This window comes from Nanorana parkeri, unplaced genomic scaffold (genome assembly GCF_000935625.1).
Source record: "Nanorana parkeri isolate BGI_ZX_2015 unplaced genomic scaffold, ASM93562v1 scaffold767, whole genome shotgun sequence".
NCBI classification, from domain to species: domain Eukaryota; kingdom Metazoa; phylum Chordata; class Amphibia; order Anura; family Dicroglossidae; genus Nanorana; species Nanorana parkeri.
In genome coordinates, this window is record NW_017307035.1 from 616,081 (window position 1) to 638,636 (window position 22,556).

Genomic DNA, 22,556 nt, shown 5'->3' on the forward strand with positions numbered 1-22,556 from the left:
TGCTGTCCTCTCACATTTGACAACCCATCTAAACCTTTAAGTGCAACAGATGAAAATAAATGGAGGCAAAGCAAAGTCACCTGAATTTCTAAAGCTGACCTTCAGACCAAAATGTTGATTATAGTTCTAAATATATTGGGTACGTGTTAAAACCTGTCTGTTTTCTAATTGGGGAAATTTCCTGTCATTTGGAAACGGAAAGCCCCCAGAACAGGAGAATAGGCAACCTATCCGCTTCTTTCTCTAGTTTGTTCAGTTAAACTTTGAAAATCCAAGAGAGAAGCTGATTGCTTGCCTTAGGTAACTGATCCGGATTATGTCTGCTCCAATTTTTATAAATTCCCCGCAATGTGTTTATCTGGAGTTTAAGTTTTATGCAAGTCTGTGACATTGGCACAGGGGACATAAAAGTTGAGGCCACAACTCGGTCCCTGCTGAAGAAGAGCGTCTGAATTGGTTTCTAAGCTAACATATCTGCCCCACTTTAAAATCCCTATAAAAGGGTGTCAGGTGTAGGTGCTAGATGGCAAAAGTGCTTAGAGAAGCGACCGATTAGTTGCAGGGACAATGTTCCCATCATCCCCTGATTTTGGTAATATGAAATGAGAACCCCCAGAGAAGCAGCCTGAAGCTTTCCTGGTTATTGACTGCCATTCAGCACATTTGTTAATCAAACTCTACTTTAAGTTCACAGTAGGACTGTGAGCTGAAGGAAGGTGGATAATGCCCAGCAGGGAAGGTAGCTATGCCACTGATAAATGTATAAAGCAAATCCTTTCTCTCTCCTACAATCTGCTGACGCTAGGTTTGTTCAGTGCATTTCATGCATTCAAATGCAGTATTGCCTTCCCTCTGCAACAACAGCAAAAATTGGTTGACATTTTCCAGCCCACCTAATTTGAGGATTGTATACTCTAAGGTCATTTGTTGGACTATTTTAATTGCATAATCCACTCATAAGGATATTTGTCACTTAAAGGAGAACTATGAGGTGAATGCTTTTCACTCACCTCATAGTTCTAGCTGACCTGTGACAATAAGACTGTCACAGGTCGGCTCAGTAGATCGGGAGGTGAGCGAACACATACCGGCGTTCGCACACCTCTCCATCCTGTCACGGCTCTCTGCCGTGACAGGGGAGGGACAGCTATTAGTGCAGCTTACAATTAAGCACAACATTTTTTAAGTGGCTGTCTCAACTGGCTAACATTTTGACTGGTTTTTTTTCTGTAAATCGGGTAAATGTCCTGTTTGCTTTTCTTCTAGCTAAAAACTCTCCCCCAGGGTATCAATATCCTTTGTTTTGTTCCTTGGCTATCAAAAAATTTCACATTACAGATGTGAGTGTATTCGGATCTATATTCTCATACATCTCAGAAATAAAGTATATTGCTCTTGCTTTGCTTAATATGAGCTGGGCATTCCAGGAGCCTAGTGTATAATCCAACCTCTGTACTATATGTAATGGACTTCTGGGACATAATGTATGTAAGTTCTACAGGATAAAACCTCTCCTGGGGGGGGTGACCAGGTCAGTGATGAAAGTATATCTGGGAAATTGGTGAGCTGTTAATGTTAGTGGTCTCAGGGTCTAGCCTTTACAATTCAGATTTCTTTGTGGAACCCATGGGCAGCGGTGCGTGAAATATCACTATCATATCACAACACCTTTTCAGCCTTCCTTTCAGAACTGAATCTGATCAATCAAGGTGAAGCAGAGAAGGAACTCTGCTATATTCTTATTTGCTGCAAGAGTAATAGCAGAGACCTAGACCGGTCATGATGTTTTTGTTTGTTCTTACAGCCTCCTGAATAATTTACAGGCAAATTATTTGCTGCCTTAGGAACATATTGATCGTAGACTTCAATGCATGCCTGAGTGAATTTGTATCAACAGTGTGGATTTTGGTTTGTGCACATAATCTATGTGTTAGGTGATTGATCCGATTTCCGACTTATGACTGGATTCTGAATATATTGTGCTCAACTCAGGACAAGGCATATTGGGTGTGAATGGTTAGAGTAGTCAGAAACACAAGCGCACAGAGGAACTGAAAAAAACCTTGTGAAAATAGAGAAACTGTAACCATACAATGAGTTTCTATAGAATGGTTAGTGCAACGCTGATGTTAAGAGACTACATCGAGACGCAAAAGGTGTAAAGAGCAGCCACGTAGACATACCTCGATACCTGCAGCGGCTTCACAAAGCCCAATGAGGTTCAATACCAGGCCGCTCTGACAGGCAAAGCTGATGACCACTTCATGGGGGTCAGAGCTTGTCACTATGTCCCATCACATTTTTTTTTTGACCCACCACTATGAAGCGCTTCCTCACTGGCCAACAGGAATATGCAGATTGGAAGAAGGGATGGGCAAGCTTCAGGACTCTAAAGGTGCCCATACACCTGCCGATTATCGTATGATAATCGCGGGTGATCCTGCGATCGTACGATAATCGGCAATTGTATGGAAGGCGTGCGACCGTTTCTACTGTACGGTCGCACGGCTTTTGTCTTCCGAGCACGCTTGAAAATGATGATCGCAAGTACGATCTGCCTGTCCAAGATGGGCAGATCTACGAGATTTTAATTACCTTACAACCATCGCACAACCAAAGTCGTGCGATGGTTGTAAGGTGTATGGCCAGCTTAAAGTGTCAGATCTTTATCTGTCAGAACAGTCATCTACTGCTACAAGTAGTAGAGACAGTCCCTCTTTAATATGACCCTGTAGAGAAGGGGGGACTTTAGTGCTTACCTGTCTTGTGTCTAGTTCTCAGATATGTTTTCTTACTGAGATCTGTACGCTGATAATATAGCACACATCCAGGTGTTTGGAATAGTCCCCACTGTGGTTCTCCAAATTACCCCTATGTCACTACTGTGTCCTATATCTACTAGAGATTGACAGGAGGAACCACAGAGACCAGCAGGTAGACACTCTGTTGGACATACCGGTCAAAGAGTATCGGCATTGGGAGAACTTCAAGAAAGCAAAGTTTCTGCAAACCAGCTGCTGGACAGGTAAAACGTTAGATATTTATCCTTGCCTTGCCCCTGTCTTCCACCTGCAGTGCCTAGGCAAGTGTGACAACATGGTTTTTCTGGCAAGATTCCAAGGATAAGAGCAGATGCTCTCGCAATGGACTGGAGTGTCCTCTCATGAGCTATGGGTTCTGTGCATTCCCCAGGAATCTTCCCGGAAGGACAGTGACCTCACACCCAGCGATGCAGAAGACAAGGGTAAAGACACATTCACGCCAAATCCATCCCTTTTTACAGTGGAAGGTAACCCAAAAAATGTATGGGTGTGAATGGGGCCAATTTACACCACTGTGATCCGTTGCTTTCCGATGCAGTGCAAATAGAACGCGCAGAGCACCGCAACACATCAAAAACGGATGTCAACGGAACAGAAGTTTTAAAAAAAACTACATAAGTTTGTCCACTCTGTTAATTAAAATAAAGATTGGCAAAAAAAAAACGGAAGAGAACGCAATGGAAGTTAATAGAGGTTGAAATTGCAAGCCAACAGACCTCCATTGACTTACATTTGTCTGATTTTGGTGAGAATGGGCCGTGAAACATGTTTAAAATCTAACTTCTTTTCTTTACAGGTGCATTGAGCACATACTATCAGATTTTAACAGGGGTAAGGGACCCTGGACCATCTAAGTGGACCTTGCATTTTACTGCAAGGCAAGTCAGGAGCGAAACTACATAGGTGAGTTTAATCTCTTACTGTAGAGAGATTAAACTAGCTGTTTGCAGTCACCTCATTAGGCTAGAGCTGCAAAAGAGATTTTTAGTACCTACTGAAATAGTCAGCAATTGAATCACTAGGAGTAGCAACTGATTGCTTAGCAGATGGAACAAATGGCTCCCTATGGAGTAAGCTACACAAGTAGCATATAATAGCATCTTGTAGTGATCAGTCACACCTTATTGCAGCATTGTGTGATCATAAGAGATGGATTGCTGCTACATGCCGCTTCTCATTTTTAGTTTTACTTCCCTCCTCTGGACACCTGTAGCTAAATTCAGAAAATTAAGTATAGTGCAGAAGTGTGTGTTTGGGATAAAGAGAAGTCGAAAGACTCGCTCTAGTTTAAGAAACATGACTCCATCCCTCCTTTTCTCTTGCTTGTTGGCTATATTGTACAAAAAAATAGCTGTGCTGTAACAAGCAGACTCGTACCCCTTCCAATTGCAAAGTCTATCATTTTGTTTTTACTGAATTAAATACATGACAGAAAGGACGGAGCTTCATCATTCAAGTGTGCCTAGGGCAGCATGATGGCTAAACGCAGCCCTGCGTGGAATACTTCCTAATTCGTTTTTACCCACATCTTTTCAGCAACCATGTATCAGTAATTCAGTAATTTCCCCAAAGATCCACAGTAGGCAACTCATTTCAATTTAACATAGACTCTCCCCGCAAGGTGTGAGGGTTTTTTTTTTTGGAGAAAGCCCCATGTATTTTTGAATGATGACCTTATGAGAACGGATTGTTGAATGACTTTAGGCATTTACTATATACACATAAACTTTTGCTATCTTCATGCACAGTCATGTCAAAGTGGAATAATCTTCCTCTCTGTAGAATGATAGACTTTAAATTGTTTGGGAACGGCCTTATAACCCTTCCCAGATTGATGGGCAGCAACGGTTTCCTCCTTGGCGTTGTGTTAACACACCTGAATGCTCCAGACCAGCAAACAGCTTTAAGTCTGTGAAGGTTCTAATTCATCCAGGTCATGGTATATCTGTAAAAAAATAAGTCTTCAGCTTTAAGATTGCATTCACACCTACGTGACATCGTTTTTGCTCTTTTCTGCGCACATTTTTGCTTCACGTTTTTGCGCGTGTTTTTATGGGCATACATTAAGCATTTTTGTGAGCAGATTGTTACACATTGATGCTAATGGACAAACATGTAAAACGTGCAAAAAAATGCAGGTAACGTGTGTTGTTGAGCGTTTGCATTGAAGTCTATGGGGCCAAGAAGCTCTTGTCTGCCATGGGGGGTAGAAAAAAAATGCTTCAAAGCGCTAGGTGTGAACAAAACAGGAGTGGGCACACTTGCTGATGATCAATTAATCAAACTTGGCCTCTTGCTTCCTAATGGAAGCAGTAAGGCTGCACTTAGTTTTTCCACACTTGGCTTCTCCATTTTCGCTTTATGTCTGTAAAATTAGCCCTCATTCACACGAGTAACAGCCGGTCCCTACAGATCAGTGCTGCGTGCACAGCCGTATAGGCCGCTCCCGGGAAGGACAGGTGCTTTGCGTGATTTGTACGCAGCAGCCTGTCCTTCTCTATGGGAGTACGCCGCCCTACGCTCACCCGAACTGCAGTTTGGGTGAGCGCAGGGCGGCGTACTCGCATAGAGGACAGGCTGCTACGTACAAATCGCACACAGCACCCGTCCTTCCCGGGAGCGGCCCGATTTGGTCTTGCACGCGGCACGGATCTGTACAGGCTGGCCGTTACTCGTGTGAATGAGGGCTAATGAGACAATGTAATATGTCACGTGTTGCTGTTCATTTTAAGGTTGTCTTTACCTAATTTTAAGGCCTGCTAAGGACCAGATGATTCTTATGTCCTGATACTTCAAACCATAGCATTCAAAAAGGGTGTACTTTCTTATTCACACAACTGTATGCTCATCTTAAATGCACGTCTTGTGAATTTCAATGTAGACATGTGTGATCTGTATGAGAGGATTAAACCTGATCCATTACCTAAGTGAAGGTCATGAAAGCTTTGCTCCAGTCTATAAATAGATTTCTTTTTTTCTTAAAGAGAAACTGGGGGTTTTCCTCGGTTTTTCCTCTTGTATGCCATACTGGTGCCGTTGTAACAACGCCGTTGTAATAACTGGCCACCAAACTTTTATTATGTTGCCGTTTCCATTTTTTCATTACATTCCGCTAATCCTTGTTGTTTTTTTGGCTGGTTGTAATCATTTAATTGCTTGTACATGTTAGAGGAAGTTAAAAAAAAAGTGCTGGATGAGATATAGATGTCTGTATTTCTACTAAGGAACTGGTTGTTAATAATGCAATTTGCAGTAATTATCATGCATAGAAATGCCTGGGAGGCTTGTCTGGCATAGTAATGTGATCATTTTTTTTTTCCCCCTGTAATGTGTATCTGAGATGCAAAAATCTTGCTTTGCGTCCAGCATTTCCATTGATTAGCAGCTACTCCTCAGTCCAGCTACAGAGTAGGGGATCAGCTTTCAAACAAAATATGCCACAGCAGTATAATTGATTTTTTTTTTCCCATTGACGTTGCCTGTGATGAAGATGCTGACATACCAGTTACATTTATTATGTTTCCTAAATACTTTATTGGCAAATATATCCTGCCTAGTTGGTCTGCCCCTGCTGTGGAGTATCAATATAAAATAAATGAAAAATGTCACAATGCTGGTGGCAGATGGGGGGACCAGAGAATTCTGGTGCAAGGATCTTGTTGCTGGAGTCTTTTAAATGTACAGTATAAGAGATGTTAGTGGGTAATTGCAACTACCATCAACTGCCTAAAAACTAAAATATGACTTTTTTGTGTACTGAAGATTTAAAGCTGAACTCCAGGCTGTTGTAAAAAAAAATGTAAGTTGTTCTGTGTTCATGAATGCATCATTAAATGTATATCTGTAGTAATAAGTAATAATTCTGAATTGAGAAAGCTAGTTGAATGACCAGCGGACCATCTTCAAAAAAAATACAGCAAGTCCAGTTGCCTTGATTTATATTTTTTACAGATATACCATGACCTGGATGAATGAGAACCTTCACAGACTTCATTCAATGTATTTTTTTTTTATTATTGCAAATAGTGTAAATTTGTCCTGGTATAAGGCTCCTACACAGCTGAGCTTAGACTGGGAATGGGAGAGGCAGCACAAAGAGCTGCAATTCTCATATGCTAACAAGTTAGGCGAGCGCAGAGTGACAGATAAGCTTATCACTTAATCCTCCTGTCCCATTGCACTCCTGACCGGACAAAAACCCAAATCCAACTGGCTGGGTGCGGTAGTGACAACGGATGCCTCTGTGAAATGTAGATAGATGAAAGTAGTCACTCGCACTCCATGATATTAAAGTCAATGCTGTTTATTGACTGAGATAACACACATCTCCTTAGCGACGTTTCGAGACCATGCGGTCCCGTCCTCAGGCAAACAGAGAGATAAGCTTATCAATCTGCTACTGTTCCTTTCACTACTTAGTTGCAGACTAGAGGGAGGGACAAGACCTGTAAGTGTTATTTAACTGCAGCAGAGATGGATCATGTCTCCTGTTCTGCAAGATGGGGGTGTGCTGAGTGGCAGTGCTCTGTAACTCATTAAACTGGATGGACACGCATACAAATCCTTTGGCAGGTAAAACTGCTTGAATGCATGTGTTTAATTTGACTGGAGTTCAGTTTTAAAGCATTTAAGGGCATTCCATGTGCGAGTATAGTCTGTCTTCCATACCTAGTGGCCATGGTAGTTTTAGTTTCTCTCCAGGGGCTTCTGCGGTCCTTGCTAGATGTCATCTTTTGGCTTCCAGAATTTGCTAATAGGGCTGCTGTATTGATTCGGTTCTCCTGTAGAGAAGCCAAAACATTTTGAAGTACCCAGCTGGCAGCAACCTCAAGAACTGAAAATGCTGGTGGGCACAATGGATAAATACTGTATATGCAAGTAAAGGGAAAGAGATTTGCTTTTTTGCCATGTAATCATATTAAATTTACTGTTTTAATACATTTACATCTTTTAGAGCATTTACAAATAAAGGTCTCATTTTGTGTTTTATTTCAGATCTAGACCGCCTGCTGTCTTCAGAATGACCTCTCCCCAGTGGATGGCAGTAAAGCCAGTGATGACACATTGCTACGTACTGTACAAAACCAGACCACGGAAATCAGTATGGTCCCATGTGTTTCTATGTGCTTCTAGATTTCAGCACCAAACAACCCCTAGCTACTAATACATTGCTTAGATGTCTAAAGAGAACAGGCAGAGTCATGTTGTCTTGTTCACCAATTCACCCATATTAACCCGCATGGTGTGGGCTCCTTCTAGAACTTCCAGTCCTTGTTGCATTGCATCGTCTTATAAACCAGACAGCGGCTGGACAAAAATGTCTGCAGAGTGGTTGACTGACTGGACCTGTTTACTGAGAGGACTTCGTGACCTGATTGCTGGGTGCATCCAAGCTGTGCGTGACTGCAATACCTTCGCCCTAACTACCGTTGTCTGCCTCTTATTGTTGTTTGCATGGTATTGTTACCGAGTTGGTAAGGACCAACCCCGTTCTCCGTTTGCCACTGTGAATTTACTCATACAGAGCTCGGACGCCAAAGGCTTGCAGAATGGGTTTGCTTATTGCCACTCACGTGAGTGTGTACGTTGTACCCATAATGAAGGACTGAACCAAAAACTCTATCATAATCTGCAGGAATATGCCAAAAGGTACTCCTGGTCTGGCATGGGTAGAATTCACAAAGGCATCCGCGAACAAGGTCGTTATTTAAACGACAGGCCATCTATACAAAAGCCAGAGGTTTTCTTCCTTCCTGATTTACCAACCTTGCCGTATTTTTCACGGGATGCTCAAAAGCATGACGTGGAGCTGCTAGAACAGAACTTTGCCACCATCCTCAGTGAATTTGAAGTAATCTACAAAGCCTTTTCAAACTGCAGCACGCCTCAAGGTTGGAAATTAAACAGTACTCCAACTGGGGAATGGTTCACATTTTATTTGGTCAACCAAGGTGTGTGCATTCCTGCCAATTGCAAGAAATGCCCACGGACGTATCGCTTGCTTGGAAGTCTCCGTACCTTCATTGGCAACAATGTGTTTGGGAATGCTTGTATATCTGTGCTTACTCCGGGAACAGTCATCACAGAGCATTATGGGCCCACTAACATCAGAATAAGATGCCATCTAGGTATGCATTTTCACTCAACATTGTGTTTTTGTTTTTTTTTTCATTAATATTTAACGTAACAAAAATCTTCATGCTACAGCTGGTGGGGAGGGTTTTACTTTCTATTAAACTATTATGGTGGTTGACTGTTTATGGTTGGCAACTCTGCCTGATTGACAGCTGGCTCTGCCTCTCTAGAGCCAGGGCCAGCTGTGCCAGCCCCCTCCCCTGTATGTCCCTCCAATAAGTGCTGGGGGAACAGAGAAGGGAGGGAGGAATCGCTGCAAGGAGCGATGACTGATCTTTGCAGGAAGAAGCTGAGTGATTAGTGGTTTGTGATCACTCAGTTCTCAATCTATAAAGCCAGCATGTGACAGCTGCAGTGCAGTACATGTTACTCTCGCAATACTTCTCCTTTAACATGATAATGACACGAGAGAGAGAAGAAAATTGTTTTTTTTGTTGGCTAGCAGAGTGACAAATCCAATAGACTTCACGCCATGAGTAGATGTATATAAAAGTGAGGAGGTTCCTAGGAGGTTCCCTCTAAGGGCGAGTTATTTTATATTCTAATTACATTGTCCAATGTTCTTTTAAAAAGATGTTTTGATATATATAAAAGTGAAATTTTTTTATTTATCTACTCATGGCGTCAAGTCTATTGGATTTGTCACTGCTAGCCAACAAAAAAAAAAAAATTCTCCTCTCTCGTGTCATTATCAATTAACCAGGGTTTGGCTCTCAGAGATTTGGGATCTGTGCACCATAAACCAATTTTGTTTCTCCTTTTAACATGGATCAGCACTTTTTTTTTTTTTTTCTTTTTTGACTCGCTGAACAGACTACAGGAAAAAAAAGGAATAAGTTTGTTGTAATGGTTTACATGCACTTTAATGTACTGCTACTCCAGTGCTGCATTGTGAGAGGTACAGATTTGTAATCTTTTATTTTAAAATGTGCAAGCAGACCCTCAAACCATACAGTATTCATTAAGCCCTATTGAATTTATTGGAATCAACAATTTCCACAGTTGCCTAACCACTTGCTGACTGGGGTGTTAAACCCCCTTCCTGTCCAGGCCATTTTTCAGTATTCAGCGCAAGGGTACTTTGACATTTGTTTAGTCATACAACGCTGTACTGAAAGGAATTTTATACAATTTTGTGCGGGACAGATAGAGCTTTTTTTGGAAGGTATTTCGTTACCACTGGGGTTTTTATTATAAAATGAAAAAAGTAGCAAAAAATTTTAAGAAAAAAAAAACTTCTCCCTTTTTATTATGTTATGAAACATTTATTGCCCAATGCTTTGGTAAAGTATAAAATATGGGGTCATGCTGGGGTAAATAGACACCAAACATGTAAAACGGCCATACCCAAAATTGCTCATAGGTGACGCTTTAAAAGCTTTTACCGCTCATCAGTTTAGTTTTATCAGTGATCAGTGGCCCTAAAATTATTGCTCTCACTCTGTTTGCAGTGATATGTGTGGTGTGATAGGCGCAATCATCGTTTTCGCACGTAGGGGCACCTGATGCATGTTTGAGTGTGTGTACATGAGGGCGGAGTAGTTTAAAAAAAAAAAAAAAATTTCATCGGTTTCTTTAATTTTATTTTTACACTTAACTTTATCACACAGGGAGCTAAGAAGCCCCTTATGTGATATCAAATTTACAGTGACAGGTGCTCTTTATGTAGACATCAGGGGGCTCTATGTCACCTAGGGACCTCCAAAGAAGCTGATGAAGCAGGCATCTGCTTCACCGGATTCTCTCCAGCTACAGAATCTGGAGAATGACAGCTAAATGTGGAAGTGATGTAATACACATCTCTTCGGCATTCAGAGACCAGAGAAGAGATCAGCAGGAGATTGTGTGCTGAGCTCCCTCCGATCTCTGTTCACAAAGCCGCCGTGCTGGTCTCGGGCCCGCAAATGGGATAGGCGAGGGGGAAGGAACGACGTGGAGCGGCATTACATACAAGCAGTCAGGCAGCTCTACAGCTGCCGGAACCCCTGCATGTGAACAGCCATTGCCGGCTGTTTAAAAGGATGACAGTTTCCCTCGTGTGTGAGGCGGCAAGCAGGAGCGGGAATGGATGTGTTAAACCGTCCACCTGCATTCAAAAAGACATCGTCCGGCCATTGTGATTTTAAAGCGGTTAAGCAAAAAGTGGGCCATTAATATTTCCTTATGTCATAACGCCCAATAGGGACACCTTCCAACACAATGTATTTAGGTCACACCCCAAGCCATGCTCCCAGTAATGACAATCATTGAGAATTTATATGCTAAAAATTATTGGTTAAACCCCGCATTGCATTCTTTTCACCATTTTCTTTCTTTATACTAGATTTTTTTTAAATGACAAACAAGAACATTTTTAGCAAGGAAGGTTTTAGCTCAGAATACCTCTTTTGGTAATTAATGGTGCATTTTCATAGATAGCAAGGAAGGTTTTAGCTCAGAATACCTCTTTTGGTAATTAATGGTGCATTTTCATAGATAGCAAGGAAGGTTTTAGCTCAGAATACCTCTTTTGGTAATTAATGGTGCATTTTCATAGATATCTATAAATCAGACCAAAAAGAGGGACAACTTAGGAAGAAGAGGGATGGGGATTTGGTTCCAAATGAGGGACAGTCCCACTAAATGGACGATACTTGGGAGCTATGCTATCTGATAGTTTTCTAAAAGGTTTAACGCTGCAGTCGGAAAATAACTCCAAGTAGATCAATGAATGTAATGTTACTGGAGACTTGGAAGTCTTCACTGCTCAACAATATTCAGAAAACCTAGCAACTCCCCAGTCAGCTTTATGATGCTGTAATAGAGAAATTCCTCTGCTCTGTGTAGATTGTAAAGCATGAAGGTTTCCAGCGTGGTAGTTCTTACCATGGGCCTTTGGTACAAAAACAAGTTAAAAATAAACCATTGTATATAATTTATTGGAAAGAGGGGCTTGTAATAAAGTTGAAGACCAAGACAAAAGCTTTAGTATAAATGTCTTCACTGAAGAAACACTATATAAATGATTTTACAGAAGGTGATTAAGTAGAGTAAAGACCATTAAAACAAGTGTTACGGTATCTGTCAAAGTCTAATACGGGGTGAAGGGATGAAGAAGTTGTAGACATATAAGGCGAGACAGTCCCATCATTAAACGACCTTGGTGCCATGCCTGGTGAATAATATATGCTAGCTTTTGTTCCAGGCTCCTCAAACTTCCTCTGGAGAATGTACAATGATTACATATGGAACCCCTGGATAGGATAATGGCATGTTAATCTAGAAACTGACCTCCTCTAAATGGGCTGACATTTCACTTTACCCGTTTTTATACCCATTCCTTCATCCTTTTGTTTAATTCTGTTGCTGTTCTGGGTTGTCCATTCCCTGTTTTTTGTCTTGTCTTTGTCTTAAAGGAAAAGTATATTGTCTATTGTTATTTTAAATCTGAACTCCAGGAAGATGTAAAATACACAAATGAATGCAGCTCTGCAATCCATTATTACATCGGTAAATGCATTTTTAAATGCAAGTAGTGTAAGTACCTGAATTTAACCTGGTATCAGCCTCTTGCAGTCCCTTTATAGCAGAGTTGAAGTGTGAGAGGAAGAAGTAGTACAAAGAGGTGATCAGTTCATGTACTGAGAAGAAGCATGCTAGTAGGAGGAGAAAGCAGGGTGACAAAGAAGAGTTCATCACTGTGCTGCTGCTTCTCCCTTCACTCCACCATAACAGGCTTGGGTGGACGCAGGATGGTCCAGGTGAAGTGGGTTGCATGATGCTAGCCATCAGACTGAGGACATCTATTTGCAGAAAAGGTGAATATTGAAGTAAAATCTGGTTTAGTTTTTTTTTTAATGGGCTTCTTGTACAGTTGTACAGACCTCTCTACATTTCAATCTCTGCTACTTACGGTGTACATTAGAAGCTGCCACAAAAATGAATGTTGGTGTGCAGGCTGCACACACCTGCACTCTACCATTCCATAAACTTGAATAGGATGTGTTTGTACAATGGGAGAAACATCCCATGTAAACCCCCCAGATGATAGGCCCATTAGCCCAGAACTGTTAGGAGGGAAGTAAGGAACTGGGAGGAAAGGGGAGTGGAGACGATTTTTAGCGTACTGATGGGCCTTAGATGGATGACCAGGCGGTTTTTGTAATACTCATGAGTCTGTCCTTTAACAGCTGTTAAGATATTAGCTGCGCATGAGGTGCATTTTTTTTCACTGAGCTGGACAACCCATAGACTTGTATTATTAAAGGAGCAATAAAGAACATTATGTAGTACTGCATAGCGACAATTAAATCCTACATATATAATTATAACTCTGCAGAACGGCTGCCATATTTATGAACTACAAACTATACCTAGATTTAAGATCTCTTATATATGTACAGCTAAAAATAAATATTTAAAATGTATTTATTGTGTAAGCTACCTATAGACCAGTTATGTCAATCTCTTAGAAAACCTGTCCCAATTGTTGAAGTAACATTAAAGTCTCTCTCTAGCAAGCAGTAGATATATGCAAAAACATTTTTTTATTTTTTTTAAGTTACTAAATGGGTAAAAATTCACCTCTGTCTCCGCCGCTCACTCCCGGCTGTAGAATACAAATTGCCCGAATGGCTGTGTAGGAGGATAAGTGCGGGTGCATGCCCAGTGGACATCACAGGTGGGGAGAGGAGAAGAGACTCGCTGTATGACAATGCACGTACCGTGAGCGTGCATGTTGGATAGACTCTGGGAAAGGAAGAAACAGCAGTCTGGGCTGGATCAGAGACTGGCACCAGCGCTGGAGGGACTGCTGAAAACTATTACCCTAACTAAGAAGATGATCGGCTCAAGCGGCATTACTTAAGGCAAGTCCTTACAGAGGTTTTAATGTCACTTTACCATACCAGATCCAGTAGCACCTAATGGTGCTGCTTGGCTATTCCTCTTTTCTTCTTCATTACCACAAATAGGTTTGTTAGGCTGAGATCAGGGCAACAGTTCATGGGGCGTTTGGGCCAGAGGACAGTAAACATGCTTTTTAAAGTGACGCTAAGCAGTTAAATCTTAAAAATGCATTCAAGTACCTTAACTATTAACATAAATGTATCTTATTTGTGTATCACTTAGCTGTAGATCCTCAAATCATCTCTGAATTGGTGCTGACACTGTCCTTCCTTCTGGAGGGTGGCTATATTTGTTCCCCATGGTCCCTGTGTGTGTTGTAAAGTAGCCACCACTCCAAGCCCGCTCCCGTGATGGACTACAATCTCAATACAAATTGGTAAACTAAATGTCATATTATAGTCCATCACAGGAGTGAGCTTGGAGTGGTGGCTACTTTACAACACACACGGGAACCATGGGGAACAAAAGTGCCCACCCTCCAAAAGGAAGGACCGTGTCCGCACCAATTCAGAGACGATTTGAGGATATACAGTTGAGTGATACACAAATAGGGTACATTTTTGTTAATAGTTAAGGTACTTAAATGCATTTTTAGGATTTAACTCCCGAGTTATTGTAATTTTAAAATCAGATGGGTGGAGAGGGGGTTGGTTTATACTGCCCAAAGATGGGCTTTAATAAAAGCTGATTTCTGCCTGGAAAGCTAGTATTGATTTCTTTCAAAGCTAGATGGAAGTGTGGTCATTGTAACACACACCTCATTATTTCCCTACCCTCTCTGCTTATTGCAAGTAATACAAATGTAAAGCTTGTTTTTCCTTTTGAGTTAACATAAAAAATTAAATGGTTTTAACTAAAGCATGTAAAATCCATCCATACTGGGCCAGTTCCACAACAGGAACAACCCCTTCATCACGTCTATAAAAAGATTGTCTACAAAGCTTACAGTTAGACAAAGCCACCAAAGGGTCCTTGTGTAAGGAAAAATGTCTGCCCTACAACACTTACTTACTGTGAACGTTGGGTAGATAGGTGATAGAAAAGCCTTTACAATACATTGCATTATTTTGTGGTCAAACCAAGCACCTACACTTCCAGTTCATATGGTGCCAAGGAAGAAAATCGAGGGAAGCACTTTCTGTATCTCGGTTCTGACCAGGCAGGAAGCTGAAAGAAGATGCTCACTGACCAACACAATTTGGATATTTAAAACCCAGAGCTTGGTTACAGCGTCATGAAGAATATCTCCCTCTTTTCACCTGACCTAGGAATGTGCAGTATCAAGATCTTTGTGAAAGAGGATGGGGGTCCCAGCATCCTCCCAACCCACATCTTGTACAACTTGGTCCCCAAGTCCCAGAGGATCCCTGTGCTGCTGCATAGCCTGCACCAATGATATAATTGCCCCTGACTGTTGCTCTTATTTTTAAAGCAATGCTGCGAAATTTAAATATCATTATGGGTTTTTTTTGTTCTCACTTAACACTTATTGGTTTTGTTTTGGGTTTTTCAGAGGTAACGTGGAAGTCAAAATGTTTCTATGCACATGCTCATGAAATTAAATTGATACATAAATAGATTTACCACTTTAGAAAGCCCTGTTGGTCTTAAAAAAACATCCTCAAATTCAAATGGTTATCTTACAGACTAGAAAAGTTTTTGATGGTTAAAACGACCCTTCTCAATCAGGGTGCCGCAGCACCCAGGGGTGCCTTCTGGCTTCCTCAGGGGTGCCTTGAAATTTTCACACAGGATTATGCCTATGATGCTAATCCAAGGAGGGTAGGATCCATTCCGAAAAGGAAGGATGTTCGCCTCTGGCCAGGCCTGCTCTGTCTTTCACCCTCTGCCATGCTGCTGCGGCTCCTGATGTGATGATAGAACACTGATGTGATGGGGAAGCTTCTGATACAATAGGGGGGGCTCTGATGTGAAGGGGGCTTCTGACGGGAAAGGGGGGGGAAACACATTTTTGTTTGTGTTTTTGCATGGGGTTCCCCCCCCCCCTTGAAAATCCAGTTTCAGTTTATTGACTAGTGATTGGACATTACGCTTTTGGCTTCTTTGTTCCCTTGCGTTGTTTTGAAAACTTGTGTATTGAAGGACTTTTATAATCCATACTGCTGATTTTGCAATCACCATTATATGGCCTACCTTTGTAATTGTGATGCCTATCTATTTTTTTAGAGTTAGTTCCCCTTTCTTTGTGAAATTTCAGTTATTCTGACCACCTTCCTGTATTTACTTACACACTACAGTGCTGGTTAAGTAACAGTGCATAAGTCATGATCTTAGTGTTAAAGATGCAGATTAACAGGATGGAATTGCATTACTGACGGCGCTTGAATTACAGTGCATGCTCCAGTTTGATCATTGACTTCTCATCAAAAGCTGTCCGCGTTGCCTTGCCATTGGCTGGATCAATACAGTATGTTAATTGGGCATCAGTTTTCTTCTGTCACGTCTGTTAGATCTCTGCCAGACACAAAGATCATTTCATGCTATGGCTGGTTTCCCTTCAAACCTCTGGAGCGTTTTCTACATTAATACCCATTATTTACAGTGCAGCCATAACTGAAAATGATACTTACTGTGACATGAAGCGCTCATGTGTTTTTTTGTTTTTTTTTAAGGGATCTAGACGCAGGTCTGTTTTTCTTTAGACTCATGCACACAGTTTTGTAAAGATTAGTAAATCTGAGCTGCATTTAGATCCTTAAAATTAAAAAATCTGCATTTGAGGTCAGTAAATTTGCATGTGTGCACATAGAAATGCGTTAAACGTTGTACAGACGTGTCTAAATGCAGCCACTTTACTGATCATTTTATGTGGGGGGTTTTTACGCAGGATCTTTGCCAGCAAGATCCTGCATCAGTAATTTCATTGCAACCATGTGCATGAGGCTTAAATGTACAGAACGGCAAACTAGAGCCACTGTAACACTTGGTAGAATGGCTTCTGCAGACCAGGAATGGCATTCTTCTCAGAATCTTGTTGAGAAAAGCCGCATACTTCAATCGACACAGTATGCAGAGTTGTAGCTCTGGGTTCACTGAAGTACACTGTAGCGCTGACCCACAGTTGACATTACAAGCTGCATTTGCAGCTGTTATATAGGCAACGGCAGGAAAGATGCATCTTTAAGCCAACAGCCCTTGTTCATATTACCTGACAATATTCTCAGCATTGACATGAGACACCCTTGTAGCTACTGAAGTGTACTGAATGAGAGATGAATAGAGCCAGAGTACATGGGATAATGCTAATCCGGGTTGTTAACAGGATGCTTAGTCAATATACTGAGTGAAAACGGCTGTGATACATTTACAGGATAAGCCACGTTTAGAAAGTATTTTTCCCCGGAAATATATAGCAAACCCAAAATGTGTGCCTATCGCTATACCCAATTCAACTAATGCTCTACAGAAACCACTGTCCATAGGCTTGCAGATTATCAAATAAAAACTAAATTCTAAAGAAGGACCATGGACATCTTTTTGTTTGAATGCAGCCCCCAAGTATATAACATCTGGACTCCATTCTGATGCTTTCATTACTTGGCAGATTCAAGTCAATAAATAAGATGGGTTTTAACGAGTCACTATGTTTCCCAAACTGCAGCCCTTTGTTTCTTAACGTGTTGCCCTCGGGTTCCAGAAGCGGGACCATTCATTTGTAAAGGGGCTGTAATCTCTAGCAGTCCCATGTAATGGTCACCTGCTGCATCCCGGTCGGGACACTATCTGCAAGGAGTCTGCATGTTCTCCCTGTGTTTGTGCGGGTTTCCTCCCACTCTCCAAAGACATGCTGCAAGGTTAATTGGCTCCTGTTTAAATTAGCCTTAAATTGTAAGCTCCTTGAGGGCAGGGACTGATGTTAATGTGCAGTATGTAAAGTGCTGCGTAAATTGTTGGCGCTGTATAATAATGTCTCAAGCCTGTAGCATGTCCCCAGTCTCTGACCATTTCCAACAATATGTTAGCAGTCTCTGACAGTCATTTGCAGCGCTACATATACTGATCCTTTTTTCTGCAGCCCCCTGTCAGGTGCCGAGGTAGAGGCCACTATTTCTAGTGACCTGATGGCCACTGCTCTAGCAGAACCATTTTATTGTACTGTTGCAGTGCAATACCAGATATCAGCAGCAGGTGGTGCTACAAGTGAAATCTAAAATTGTAACATGAACACTTTGTAGCTGCAGACGTTTTCTTAAATCTCCTCGGGGCTAAATGATAGTTCAAAGGTACAGAAACCAAATGCCTGGCGTTTTTATTCATATGTGTACCTAGAACAAAAAAAAGCACATAGGGATTTAATTTTCTGAAACAACTATTTATTGCCTTTTATCATACCCAAGTTGTGTTTCCCCTTCTAAATTATGTCTGTGACGAGCTGCATTCAATGTTGGTTTTGTTCATACTCTTAATTAATGATGAGTGTTTATACTTTACTCAGATCTGTTTTTGCTAGGCTGTGAGTACAGTATGCAGTGGCTGTGTGATGGCTTTATATAGCACATGTACAGTAAGCATAGAGCCCTTGCTTTGTTCATGCGGTCAGTTTTCTTGTAGCAGCACATTTCAGTTTGTAAAAAAAACATGCTGTGAAAAGTGCCATGAATGCTGACCTCTGAGAAAATGTAGTACTGGCAATCAATATGATTTGTATTGACATTGTACAGTTCACTTATGAAGCACTCGCGGTCATACGTACCAGTTAATCAAATACAACCTTTAACCTTTCCTAGACAATGAAAGGACATGCACAATTAGGCTGCCCTAATATAGTGCGACTGGTTCATTGTTTTCAGTTTTTCAACATTCAGTTGGTTAATTTTCAATGTGGTATTTTAAATTGGTACTTTTGATCCTTTATAAACTAAATGTATTACGGTAATAAAAAAGCCAGGCATGTAGAGGTTTATATTATAAGATCCATATAAAGTTGTAGAAAAGCAGAGCACCAGAAGAAAAGCTGACTGTTTAAGGCTGACCATACAGTATACAATCTTATTCTATATTCTCCTAAGACTGATCATACACTATACAGTTAAATTGTACAATCTTTAGATTTGCAACCCCAATTCCAAAAAAGTTGGGACACTTTGTAAAATGTACATAGAAACAGAATGCAATAATCTGCAAATCTCATAACCCAATATTTTATTCGCAATAGAAATTGGAAAACAAATCAAATGTTTAAACTGAGAAAATGTACCATTTTATGAAAAGAAAATAAGGCCATGATGAAATTGATGGCAGCAACATGTCTCAAAAAAGTTGGGACAGGGCAACAAAAAGCTGGCAAAGGAAGTGGTACTAACAAGGAAATGTCCATTGGTATTCCCCAGTGTGGAACAGGGTTAACAAAGCGGTAACCCCGAGCCACACTCGGGAATACAGCGTACAGGTCTTACCTTGTGCGCGATCCCCGCTGTGTCCTCCGACGGCTGCCGACTTCCGGGTTCCGTCCCTTGCGAGTGGCCGTGTCGGGAAGTCTGAAAGTGGAATTGTTTTGTTTTTTTAAATAGAGAAAATAAGGAAAAAAAAAATCATACCGCCAGTGAAACGCGCGTTTCACTGAATGGAAAAACGCGGGGAAAAAACTAGCTGAAAAAATACGCTCAGGTGTGAACCCAGCCTAAAGATGTGGCAGAGGTTAACCAGAGTGTCTCAGAAGTAAAGATGGGCAGAGGTTCACCAATCTATGAAAAGCTGCGTGTAAAAATTGCCGAACAATTTCAGAATAATAAGGTCCTCATTGTAAAATTGCAAAGACTTTAACTATAGAGTTACATAGTATCATCATCATCCACAGTACATAATATGAAATGATTCCAAAAATCTGGAGAAATCTCTGAGCAAGGGACAAGGCCGAAATGCAATATTGGATGCCCGAGATCTTTGGGCCCTCAGGCAGCAATGCATTAAAAGCAGGCATGATTCTGTGACAGTGATTTTTGGAAGTACTCCTAAGCCCATGTAGTGAGGTCTGTTTGTAAACAAAGTTTGCCTCGCCATTCAAAAATGCAAGTTAAAGGAGAACTATGAGGAATGCTTTTCACTCACTTCATAGTTCTAGCCGACCTGTGACAATGAGACTGTCACAGGTCGGCTCAGTAGATCGGGAGGTGAGCGAACACATACCGGGTTCGCTCGCCTCTCGATCCTGTCACGGCTCTCTGCCGTGACAGGGGAGGGGCTGGATTCCCCCCTCCCCGCTCCGATCCTCCAGCGCTGACTGGCGGAACGGACGGGGGAGGGGGCGGGTACAGCTGGCTCTGCCTCTAGATAGGCAGAGCCAGCTGTCACTCACGCAGCTGGGCGGATCCCGTCATCTACGTCGGGATCCGCTCTGGCTGCGGCGTCTCAGTATACCGCGAGCTGTAGCTCGCGGTATACTGAGCTTAGGGTAACGGGAGGACGCTAGTTTGTGTCCTCCCGTTACCCTAAGGAGAACTTTGGGGAAAAACACTGACCCCATAGTTCTCCTTTAAATCTCTATCATGCAAAGAAGAAGCCATATCTGAATATGATCAAGAAAACGCAGCCGTGTGCGCCACATCCTCCGGATAAAGAGAGGAGGGATCTGCTGGCTTGTCGTTGGCACTCATTTCAAAACCTGCATCTTTGATGGTATGGAGGTGCATTAGTGTGTATGGAATGGGCAGCTTGCACATCTGGAAAGGCATCATGAATGCTGAAAGATATATATCCAGGTTTTAGAGTAGTATATGCTCCTAGCCAGGTGACATCTTTTTCAGGGAAGGCCTGCTCTGCACTGCTCTTAAAAACTCCAGATGTGACTATGCCCTTATATCTCCATTATTGAATTGGGATAAAGAGGAAGAAGTATAGGCAGATTTTGATGGGTTTTAAAGCATTATTTAAATATTTTAAACAGAACTCAACTGTTATAGGACAGAGTATTTAGGCTGCCCAAGAGTTGAGTGGCATACTTCTAGATGTAGTCAGAAATGTAAGCATAAGTTAAATTTTATATTATGGTTGAATGAAAGCCAGAAATTTTGCATCATTCTTAGTTTTAAAGATGGCAAAGTGAGGGTAGAGTTGGAGACTGGAGTAGAGTATAGATACTGACAACATAGCTGAAGTCTTTGGAAGTCTTTTAACCAGGAAGTGATGTACACTGTCTGGCCCAAAAATCACACTCTAGTTAGACTGCCTTTAACTTTGATTATGGCACACATTCACTGTGCCCTGGTTTCGATAAGCTTAATGCAATGTCACAACATTCATGGGAGAGTAGGACCACTACTTAAAGTTTTCTCCAGCACATTACAAAGATTCTCAATGGTGTTAAAGTTTGGACTCAAGCTCCATGTCTTATGTCTCAAGCTCCCTGAACCACTCTTTCACAATTTGAGCCAGATGAATACTGGCATTGCCATCTTGGAATATGCCTGTGCCATCATGGAAGACAAAATACAGTGACAGAAAAACCTGGTCATTCAGATAGGCAGCTGTCTTTTTTGGAAACGTAATGTTGCTGGCCAAGCTGTGTATTTTTGGAGCAGTAAGCAAAAGGAATCTAGTCTAGCACATCTCCAGCCCCCTTGCCCCCCAGTCCTCAACTAACCTCTTCAAACCACCCTCTGCACCTGTTTTTAGGAAGTTCCCTAAATCCATACCTTAATTCCAGCTGTTTTCTGTCCACTACAGTGCAGTTACTGGTCCTTCCTCCTTTTTTGTCCAGCATAGGCAATGGGCATTCCTTAGTGTAGCACTGAATGGCATGATCACCGCTCAGTACAGCAGTGCTCTAAGCCCAGGCTTTCATGATAATGCACCCCCCAGGGGGTGTGTCCATGCCAGCCTGGGCTACCAAGAAGTGGTTGAATGATGCTTTCTGCGAGACACTATTTCTGACTGCTAGCCCTGCCTTTCCAAGATGGCTGCCCCCACACAGACCGTATGGAACAAGGCATGGTAAGTCAGTAAATGGGAAAAAAATTAGCTGCAGGTTGAAATAAAGATCTCCTTTAGGGCTGGAATTGTAATTGTCAGAGGCAGAAGTGAAAGAAGAGTAAGAAGAATTAGTACGAGAGAGGAGACTGTACAAGAGTAAAAATAAGACTGGAGTTTAGCGCTAACCCTTTCACCTCCAATGACCAGGCTTACATCAGCTGCAGCACCAACATGGAAACACCCTTGGCTTCTGTGGCAGCCAAGAGTTTGCTTACCTTTTCTATGCAGGCTGTCTGCTTTCTAGTAGAAATGATTCAGTTGGGGGCCAGAATGGAGAGTGGCGAGAGATGAGCTCCCCTGTGAAAAATGATCCTGGAAGCAATCGGCTCTGATCACTTCCTGGTTTAGAGCTCTGTGACTGGGAAAGAAGCTGAGCACAACCTATACTAGGTCAGCTTTAAAAGAGTGCAAAGGATGACTTTAGGGTGTAATGGCAATAATAAGTTAAAAAAAAGGAGTTTAGAAAATAAAGTTTAATAAAAACAATAGGGCCCCCTGCCCCCATGTGCATGCATAAACTAACACAAACATGCAATAGGTGGCCACCTGTACAAAAAAAAAATCAATTCTTCCACACATATTAGGTATCACCGTGCACGCCAAAATGAGGGCAGTAATTCTAGGGCATTCACAGTTAACTCTAAATGAATGACCTATAAAGGCTTTGAAAGCCTATGGACCATTTTTGATGCTGTAGTTTTTCGCCAAGTCATGGTTATGCAC

The 22,556-nt window shown here is 41.7% G+C and overlaps 1 protein-coding gene across 2 annotated transcripts in view; it reads left to right on the forward strand.

Annotated features, from left to right (window-relative positions):
• The window catches only part of ASPHD2 (aspartate beta-hydroxylase domain containing 2), a 44,384-nt gene that overhangs the window by 18,859 nt on the left and 2,969 nt on the right, over positions 1–22,556 (forward strand). For both annotated transcript variants that reach the window (XM_018564636.1, XM_018564637.1), the window contains exon 2: positions 7,818–8,950. In XM_018564636.1, coding sequence (XP_018420138.1) covers positions 7,999–8,950 — 952 coding nt within the window. In that variant the 5' untranslated portion in view covers positions 7,818–7,998. The remainder of the gene's footprint in view (positions 1–7,817; positions 8,951–22,556) is intronic.